The sequence below is a fragment of the Neomonachus schauinslandi genome, unplaced genomic scaffold (assembly GCF_002201575.2).
Source record: "Neomonachus schauinslandi unplaced genomic scaffold, ASM220157v2 HiC_scaffold_1354, whole genome shotgun sequence".
In the NCBI taxonomy this organism is placed as follows: Eukaryota; Metazoa; Chordata; class Mammalia; order Carnivora; family Phocidae; genus Neomonachus; species Neomonachus schauinslandi.
In genome coordinates, this window is record NW_025410044.1 from 1 (window position 1) to 9,404 (window position 9,404).

A 9,404-nucleotide genomic window follows, 5' to 3' on the forward strand; every position below is an offset into this window, starting at 1 on the left:
ACCTTCACGGCGAGGCATCTTCCAATCCTGTTTTCGCCGTTTTGCTCTTACGAGAACGAAAATGAGTCTTAGCACAGGAGAGGCGTTCTAGGAACACCCACTGAGGTGCTTTCTGCTATTGGGGGTGGTGGTCCCCGGGGAACATTTCACGGAGTTCTCCCGCTCTTCCGCCTTCCCACGTAGGGCACAGCCACAGGCTAGCTCCCGGCCGGACCCTCTGTCTCAGGTCTTCCGTCTCCTTCCCCATGCACCCTATCCCTGCACCCCATATTCATCTGTCAACATGTCAACTCGCCATACATGGCTTTCCTGATCAAAAGAGCTCTTTGTGGGACTGTGTCTCAACTCTGCACCGAGCGCTCCAAGCCCCGTACCCGCCCGCCCATCCCTGGCCTGTCTCCGGCTACTGCCCCGGGGTGAATTTTACACGCTGTCCACGTGCTTCTTCCCACCCCCCGCCCCCCAGTCACCCTCCTCACTCTGGTCCCTACATCTTCATTCACGCTATGTCGTCTACCCAGACTCCCCTCTCTCATCCTCCACTCCACAAATTCAAATTACAGCTATCCTTCGAAGGCCACCTCAAATCTCACCTCCTTCGGGAAACTTCCTCTGCTGACTCAGGCCCACGATGACATCATCCCATACCTTTTCCGAATTCCCATTTACTTCACGGCGCACAACTGCACACCTGATCATACCTCTCCTCATCGTGTCCTTTAAACGTTCTTCTGTGTAAGTCTCTTAATCTCCCCAACCAGACGAAAAATTCTCTGTGGCGAGGGACTCCGTATTTTCTAAATTCTCTCCTCACCCTACCTCGTCCTAGCGTAGTGTTGGCCACACAGTGAGCAGCTGACCTCTGGTTCACTCCCCAGTGTTCTAAAACCTAAACTGCAGAGCCTCAAGACATGGTTCCCGAGTCTTAACGGAGGCCTGACTAGCATTCGGCATGGTAGGACGGCTCGGTGGCTAGTCCGCTCCAGCGTGGAACTGCTCTACGACCGGCTGGCTGACTCCTTACCACACAGTACATCTAAGAACCCCGGCTCTTTCCTTAGCTTAGCTGTAGGAGTGATTTTCCCCTCTCTGGGCCTCGAAGAAACGTCAGGCAAGCAGACGGAAGACTACCGGTCACCAGGGTCCCTCCCGGCTCTGGCATCTTGTGGCCAGCTAAGCGTTCTTCACTTCTCCAAAAGTTCTGACTAGTCCCATCACCTCCTGGCATGGGTTTTCCCCCACCAGATGCGCCCTCGCAGCCCAGCATGTCTTCATAGCCCCCCCAGATGCCTTGGGTACCTTTGAGTGGAGGCCAGCCCATGTCCGTAGGTTGGGGCCTGCTGGTGCACATAGCCACTGGGCCGCTGTTGCAGGTGGCGAGTAGGATCTACAAGAGTAGGATTGGTAGAAGGGTGGGTGCTCTGATAAGGCTGGCTGGAGTAGCTGGGGGGCACCATGGTACCTGCAGGGCCTGTGTGTTGCTGCAATCCCACATGAGAAACATAAGGAGTATAGCCCTGGAGAGGAGGAGGACAGAGGGGGTCAGGGACAAGGCTGTGCAGGGCAGCTGGCCTCAAGCTGCCCCCCCCCCCGCGCCCAATTCTCACCCTCTCGTGCCCTCACCTGGGAGGTCTGCAAACCGTAGGAAGAGCTGGGAGTCATCTGATGGACAGATGACTGTCCCAACATCCCCTGACTCTGCTAGAGGGAAAAAGGAGACAAACTCAAACTCGGGAAACCGCTTTCCGCCATCTCGGTTCTCATATCTCCCGCTCTGCAAGTCCTTGCGAGTGTCTCCTCAGTCCCGTGACCCTCCAAAGCCCCTCTCCCTGACGGCCCTCCCTACTGCCCCTCTCACTATCTTTGCCTGGAGCTGTTGGCGAAGGCGCTGTCCTTGGGGCACCGCGGGCTGCTGCTGTCGGTACACGGAGGTCTTGTAGGAGGAAGGTTCTAGTCCCATGACTCCAGTCATGGTCGTGGGCAGCACTCCAGGGTAAGGTGGTCGGGTGGGCAGCTTCTGCATCGGTAACCGCACGGGGCGGTACGGGTCCACGCGAGGGCCCCCTGGAAAGGGGAGCGGGCTGACCTCTCCTTGTCCCCCTCCCACCCCCCATCCCCGCTCAGCATCCCCCTCATCCACAGATCCTCAGAGATGGGGCATCGGCCCTCGGGCGGGAGGGACGTTCAGGTAACTCTCCTTCCTGGGGGCAGGCTCTCACCTGCAGGTAGTGGCTGGTTCTGGGTGTACAGGCCTATGGAGCCCTGCCTGTAGCTAAGATGGGATATGGAACCGGGGTTAGCGTGGTGCAGGAGGTCTGGAGGCACTGTCACGCCATAGGGGCCGCTCCTGCCCGGGCCCATTCCATAGTCCTGTGTGAAGAGCAGAGGAGGAAGGTGAGCGGACTGTAGCTTGGTGCGGTGGGGTGGGGTGAGGTGAACTACAAGGGGTGCAGAGGAGCCAGACCTATGTGGCTCATTCTTGTAATCCTAATGGTACCTCTTCCCCACCCCCTCCCCCGGAAACCAGAAACCGCACAGAATCACGGGGGCATGGGGAGAGAGAGGGGCTGTGGAAGAAGTATAACCGGGCTGGGGGCAACACTAACCTCTGTCTTGGTGGCTGGCTGGCTGCGTTTCTTGCCCTTGGTGGACTTCTTCTTGCGCTCCTCAGTACTGGGTGGAGCGGCCCCAGGTTTGTCAGCTTTGGGGGGCTCTGGAGCCTTTTTCTCGGGCTCTAGCAGGGTGGGAGCAGGGGGCTCCTCATCTTCTGGGGGCAGCGGGAGCGGCTCCAGGTAATAGGCCCGGGGCCGGGGCCGCAGGTGCGTGTGATAGAGCAGCAATCGCTGTTGTTCCTCTCCTCGGGCCACTCGCCGGTCGACCCGGACTGTTCCAAACCAGCCCCAAGAGAGTGGTGCGGATGGCTTCAAGCCCTCGAAAAGATCCCAGGGAGAGATCTTTTGTTTGGTGGAAACCTGCAGACCCTGCTCCAGAAAACGAGACACAGTGAGCTGCTAAGATTGGGAAAACAGAAGACAGACCTTGAGGACTTGTAGGAGAGGGGAAAGGAGCTGTTGGCAATAAAAGAAAAAGAAAAGAAAAAACAAAACCCAGGCCCGGGTAGGTTCCGGGGAGACGGTGAGAGGGAGACAGACGGACGCGAACACACATGCATGCCGATACACATACACACTCACAGAGCAGACAGGGTTCAGAGGGCAGAGGTTGACGGGCAGGGGGAGCAGAGACAGACACAGACGCTGACATTCAGACGAAGACACAGACAGAAACGGGAAGGTGGGGAAGAGACTGAAGACCGGCAAAGACAGAGAGAGAGAGAGAGAGAGAGAGAGAGAGACAGAAACAGGGAGAGAGAGAGACAGACACGGGGAAAGAGAGAAAAACAGGAAGAGAGAGACAAAGAGGCCAGCGGAGAGACACAGAGAAAAGCCAAGTGAGAGTCAGGCAGAGAGAGAGAGAGATTCAGACAGACAGACAGATAGGCCAAGAAAAGAAGTGAAGACAACGTATGTACGACTGGGTTGGACTCTAGATTTTAGACTCGGCCTCGTCTTTTCCCTCCCCTCCCTCCGCTCTCCACAGTAATTCGGGTTACTCAACAAATACCGCAGCTGACAGACACAAGGCGCAGAGAAAGCTGCGTAGAGATGGGTGCGCTGGAGCAGAGGAATGCAGGGATAACAGAGATCCAGCAGTCAGCCAGACAGATGGGTGGGGTACTGGCCAGGGTGGAGGAGGACAGGGTGCTGAGAACCGGGTAGTCTGTTCCAAGGTGGGTGTGGATGGGGGAGGGGGGGAGAGGTGGGGAGAGGTGGAGGAACAGACCAAGGAAAGAGGATGAGATTCCCAAGATGGGGAGCCGAAAAAAAAAAAAGTTCAGCCATCAGCTCCACACCCCAGAGACGGCTCTCACCAGCAGAGCCCCATGGGTTCCCCGGCCTGCTGAGCCTGTCTTAGCCACAAGGTTCATGCAGAGAAAGCTCCTGCCCAAAGGGGGGAAAAGCTGGGTGGGTGGGGGGGGGGACTGGTGCCGCGATAGGAACGGGGGATGGGAAGGAAAGGGGACGTGCCTCCTTCTTGAAGATGGAATCGAAGCCTGCAATCTTGTTGCCCTTGGTGTCAATGAGGGAGCCCTGTGGCTCACATGTGATGACATCTCGGGTCGGCTTGGGCAGTGGCAGCAGCTGGAGAACTTTTTCCAGACTGTCTGACTGACGCTCCCCCAGCTCCTTCTGCGGGCACAGGAAGATGGGGCAAGGGTTCAAGGACACAGCAAAGGAGAGATGGGAAGTCTCAGGGACAGCAGAGAACCGGGCATGAAGACGACACTCGGTAAACCCTAGCTGTACAAATAACAAAAAAAAGCAGACGTGGACGGGAAGGGGAGGCAGCTCTGGCCAGAACGAAGTCCCTGAGGCCAGAGAGCGTGAGCAAGGTCAGGGGAGAGGGAGCCGAGGGGCCAGTCCCCCCACCGCCCCCCTCCGAGCCGCGCCCTTGCCTCCTCTGCTCACCCGCAGCTTCTTCACCAGGTTCATGTAGGCACGCTTATTCTCCTCCATGCTGCCCTGAGAGATGCTAGACATGTCCGCGGCCAGGGTCCCATTGATGAGCACGCTCAGCATGTCCAGCACAGTGGTGAAGAGCTCGCTGTGATGAGAAGCCCGGGAGAAAACCAGAGAGGAAAGAGACTAGGACAGACACCAGCCTCAGGGTGGGACCCGAGCAGGGAGAGCCACGCCAACCATAGGGGGTCATGCACCCAGTGTGGGGGAGGGAGTTCCTGTTGGGTACAATCAGAAAAGAGGGGGTGGGGATGCTTTACTTGTTGGACTGCATGTCAACGGTGCCGCTGATGATGATCTCCAGGAGGAGCATGGCCCACTCGGTGGTCTGCTGGGTGCTGCGCTGCACCGTGTCAAACATGCCCCCCACCTGCCAGGGCCACAACAAGCCCGTCAGATGGCTCAGGGGCCAAGTCTAGCATTTCGGGAAAGCTTAGAGTAGAACCCGGCCTGGCTGCCGCTTCGCACAACTCAGGCCACGCGCCAGTCGGACCCATGATCTACTATGTGATTCCAGGCCAATGACTTAATTCTTGGCGCCTCTGGGCCTCGGTTTCCTGAATTAGGAACTGATGGGAGCTGGACTAAGGGATGTCCAGGATTCCACTCAATGTTCCATGGCGGGTTTCTAGGGCTCCGAGGGCCCAGCCAGAATCTAGGATACTGAGGCAGGGTCTCTGCAAAGATCCAGGCCCTCAACCACTTTTAGGTCCTATGTCTTGTGGAGGAGAGCCGGGTCCATACTTGAAGACCCAGTGGAAATTGGGCCCTCCGTCTCAGCCCCCCACCCGCCCCGGCCCACGGGGTGCGGGTGTGGGGGCGGGCACGGGCTTCTCTGTGGCACAGTTCTAGTCCCACCCGTGTCTTTCTTCTCCCCGGGTCCCCCTCTCACCAGGTTGAGCCGCAGCTTGAGAGCCTCGTGCATGAGCTGCTTTGGTTTGCAGTCATCTAAGTACTGGTTGTCACGCCAGTTATTCACAATCTGAGATAGAAACAAGCATAACACACAGCTCGGGGCATCTTCTCATTTCCATCCCCAAACACCCAAGGTGTTGACCGGAAAGTACCGAAGGTTCTGGGGGACGCAGTGGCCTCGGGGGCACCCGTCTCTGCCCTCCGGCCCCGCTCGGTGGCCCAGAGGCCTGTACCTGGTGCACCTGGCTGTAGAGGGAGGTGAGAAGGCCCTCACGCTGCTCATCCTGCCCTTTCAGACACGTCAGCACCAGGGATAAGAATGGCTGCTGGCTCAACAGGGACATGCTAGAGAAGGGAGAAAGAGGAAAAGAACAAGAACAGGACCATGGGATGCAAGTCAGGCAGCTTCCAACCTCATTATTCCAAGCCCCAGACTCTGCTCGCTCAAGATCTAGCCTCTTGGGGCACCTGAGTGGCTCAGTCAAACGTCTGCCTTGGGCTCAGGTCATGATCCTGGGGTCCTGGGATGGAGCCCCGTGTCGGGCTCCCTGCTCAGCAGGGAGTCTGCTTCTCTCCCTCTACCCCTCCCCCTGCCCGTGGGCATGTTCGCTCTCTCAAATAAATAAATAAAATTAACAAGAAAAAAACAGATCTAGCCTCTTGCTCAACTGTGCCCACTCTTAACCTCCGATTTTCCACTTTCCTGTGATTTTTTTTATCCCCACCCCTCTGTCCCAACTTTTCTTCTTTCCCGGCCCTGCCACCTCTCCCTTCTACCCCTCAATCCTGGTCCCCCCACAGCCGCTTTACCTCTTCTGCTTTTGTCGGTCCCGTTCTTTGCGGGAAGAGGAACCCAGGTGCTGGCCCTTCTCCAGTTCCTCCCCAGCCGCCTTTAACACATGCCCCTGGACTGAGGTGGGCAGTTTAGCAATGAGGGGGGCCACCAGCCACACACCAGAGCGCTCTAGAGAGCTGGAGGACAGATGGGGTACACAGGGTTCCAGAGGAGCCAGGCAAGGGTAGAACAATCCCTCCACTCCTTGCCTGATGGACAGGCCTAGTATCTCCGCGAGGCTGAAATCATTTACACTAGCAGAAAGACAACTCATAAGGGGAGGGGTCCAAACACGTTTCTACCCAACCTGAGCACTGGCTTGGTCTTGCTGCTGCTGGGCATGTTGCTGGCAGCGCTTCCAGAAGATGACCCCGTCTCCGCTGACTGCTGGAAAACCTCGATTGTGGCCTTGGCGATGTTCTCTAAGAGGGAGTTCATCTCCTGGGGGGGCGGGGTATGAAAGGCACATGGGGTGCTAACTAGGTAACTGGGGGTGAAGGAAAAGAGATGGTAGGAGATGAGGGTGGAGAAAGGCATCTGGAGGATAATGAGAGGGGAGAGACACAACTCTGCTGGACGCCGTGTCCCCCAGCACCTCCCTATTTCTCCAATTCCCCACGGTCTTCTCCTCGCACACCTCCTTACCGTTGTGAACATAGAAACAGCCTCCACCGCTGCCGCCAACCTTCCCTCAAGCCGCAAAGCCTCAACACTCCCGGCCCACCTCCCTATTCCTCAGCCCCACACGTCTGCCATCTTCCCATCCTCTCTTATCTCTCTCAGCTCAAGAACCTGAGGGGAGGACGCAGGTTCTTCTATGGTGGCCCACCCTCCTGAGGCACGGAGCTGGAAGTGAGTACGGGAAAGAGGGCCGGGGCACCACTCACATTGTTAGGGGTCTGCTTGATCATGAGCTGCAGCTCCAAAGAAGACTGGCGCATGGTCCACTGGTCCAAGTTCTGTGATAGAGATGCCGCCCCCAAGCTCGTCATCATCACGTCCCCTGCCCCCAGCCACTTACCACCGCAAGGCCAGTTCCTGATCTCTCACAACCTTGAAACACCTATGCGTACAGGTCTGAAAGGAACCTTCGTGTCTCTCACTTAAGGCAAGACTCCACCGAGATGACCCCAAATAGTTGAAAAATCTACCCTATTTTAAAAGTGGTTCGGGAAAACTTCACCTTTCCCCAGTCTCCTGTTCCAGAGCCTCACATTCCTTCGCAGGGGGACGTTCTCCTTAAAGCTTACCCTAAATCCTTGATGTTAAAGTCAAAGCCTGCTTCTCCGGTTTGAAACCAGCTGCTCAAAGTCCTTCACGGACCCGAAGGCTACTCTGTGAGTTAATCTCTCTGTGACATTACCTCCTCCGGGCTGAAGAGACCTCATTCCTGTAGCTCTTCCTAATGGCTTTCTTTCTCCACCCTCCCTCCAGTTACCTGAATGTCTGAAGCAGCGTGGCGAAGCAGGGAGTGGGGGGAGGGCACGGGCCTGCCTGGGTTCACACGCTGACTCTAAACTTACTAGCTGTGTGACCTGGGGCAAATTACTTAAGCTCTTCAAGGCTTGGAGTCCTTGTTGGTCAAACACAGACACCCCTACCTACTTTACAAGGCTGGACAGATTAAATGAGGAGACGTACACAGAGTGCTGAACAGAACACTCAGCACGAAGCAGACGCTCAATAACTGGGAGCTATTCGGTAGTCCCGCTGTTCGTTACTGAGCCAGGAGCAAACGCCAAACAAGCAAGGCCCCAACCTAGGCTCCCCAGAGGTTGTGCCTCCCATTGATAAGCTACAGTCCCACTCCCGATAGCCGTGCCCTCAACCAACAGTTGACTCTAGGGTCTAGACCATGTTGGCTTGACTTCTAAACCTACGTTGGAGCTGTTTCTCTCACCACCTTTCGCCCACATCCTCGTCCGTCTTCCTACTTGACCACCCCCCTCTTTTTCTCTCAGGGTCCCCACTGTTTCACCCCAGGCCTGGGCCCCCCCGCCCTGCTTCCTCCAAGACCCCCATCACCGTGGCCTACCTGGAGAATGCGCTTAATGCGCTGCCGCTGGGGGTTTTCCCCATCCTCGTTGTCCAGCAATCGATATGGGTAGCAGATGAGCTGCATGAGGCGCTGGGCCTGGGCGCTACTCAACACTGGGTCTTGCAGGTCGTTGCTGTCCTCACACAGTGATTTAAGGCAACGCTCTCCTACCCATTCCTGAAGAAGCTGATAATCAGGGCACTGGGGCAACCAGTGAGGGGGTAAGGAATAAGGGGGATGGGCTGGGGGTTGACAAGGGACATGATACATAGGAGGAACGTGGCGTGATCGTGGCTGGAAACAGGACTATATTATATAAAGGCATTTAGGAGGTTTGAGGGGAAGGTGAGACTGACCTGTTGGCAGATGCTGCGTAGCACGTACTTGGCGTAGACATCCAGACTGGCTGTCTCCACAGAGATGTTGCGGCCACCCTGCCTCCGACCGCCACTGCCACCTCCTCCCTCCTCCTCTGGAAGTTCTTCTGTTCCTCCTGTCACAGTGAAGCCCGAACCCTTCAGTTCCGCATCCCCTGTGGTTCACGGGCGGGAGATAGGGAGGGCAGAGTGAGATCTGAACACAGTGTAGAGACCCAGCCCAGACCCACAGAGGCAGCAACTCCCTAAATCCTGCCATACGGGACAGAAATATACTTCCCTCCCTCCTCTCCTCCCCAAAGGTCAGAGAGACCACCTTCGGGAGGGAGAAAGACTGTCCCTTGTAGTTTAGCTGGCACTCCACCCCACACACACTTCTGGCACCACTCCCTTCCTACCCCCATACCAAGTACAAACACAGCCTTGAGAACAGCAAACACAGCTCCATCCACTATGCGGTTCTGGGAGGCAGCCAGCAGGTGGCGGTCACAGGAGGAACGGATTCCTACTGTAGGCTTGTCTGGGGAGGGAGCTGAAGTCAGGGGAAGCAAAAGTAGAAACAGCGGCCCGGCTTACCTGCCGCATCCTCCTCCACCTTTTCAAGACACCACTCCCTTCCTACCCCCATACCGCCAACAACCACAACCCTGAGAACATCA

At 56.8% G+C, this 9,404-nt stretch overlaps 1 protein-coding gene across 1 annotated transcript; it reads right to left on the bottom strand.

The window, feature by feature from the left end:
* Positions 1–1,059: 1,059 nt before the first annotated feature.
* On the bottom strand, positions 1,060–9,373 carry LOC110571610 (mediator of RNA polymerase II transcription subunit 12). The gene is made up of 18 exons (XM_044912346.1): positions 9,322–9,373; positions 9,152–9,277; positions 8,725–8,900; positions 8,366–8,545; positions 7,218–7,289; positions 6,638–6,771; positions 6,306–6,467; positions 5,729–5,840; positions 5,473–5,562; positions 4,841–4,950; positions 4,530–4,665; positions 4,089–4,250; positions 2,607–2,981; positions 2,220–2,370; positions 1,859–2,064; positions 1,624–1,701; positions 1,463–1,517; positions 1,060–1,387 (listed from the first exon to the last, which is right to left on the bottom strand). The coding sequence occupies exons 1-18, from the start codon at positions 9,371–9,373 to the stop codon at positions 1,272–1,274; spliced, it is 2,493 nt and encodes an 830-aa protein (XP_044768281.1). The 3' UTR covers positions 1,060–1,271.
* Positions 9,374–9,404: the final 31 nt, after the last annotated feature.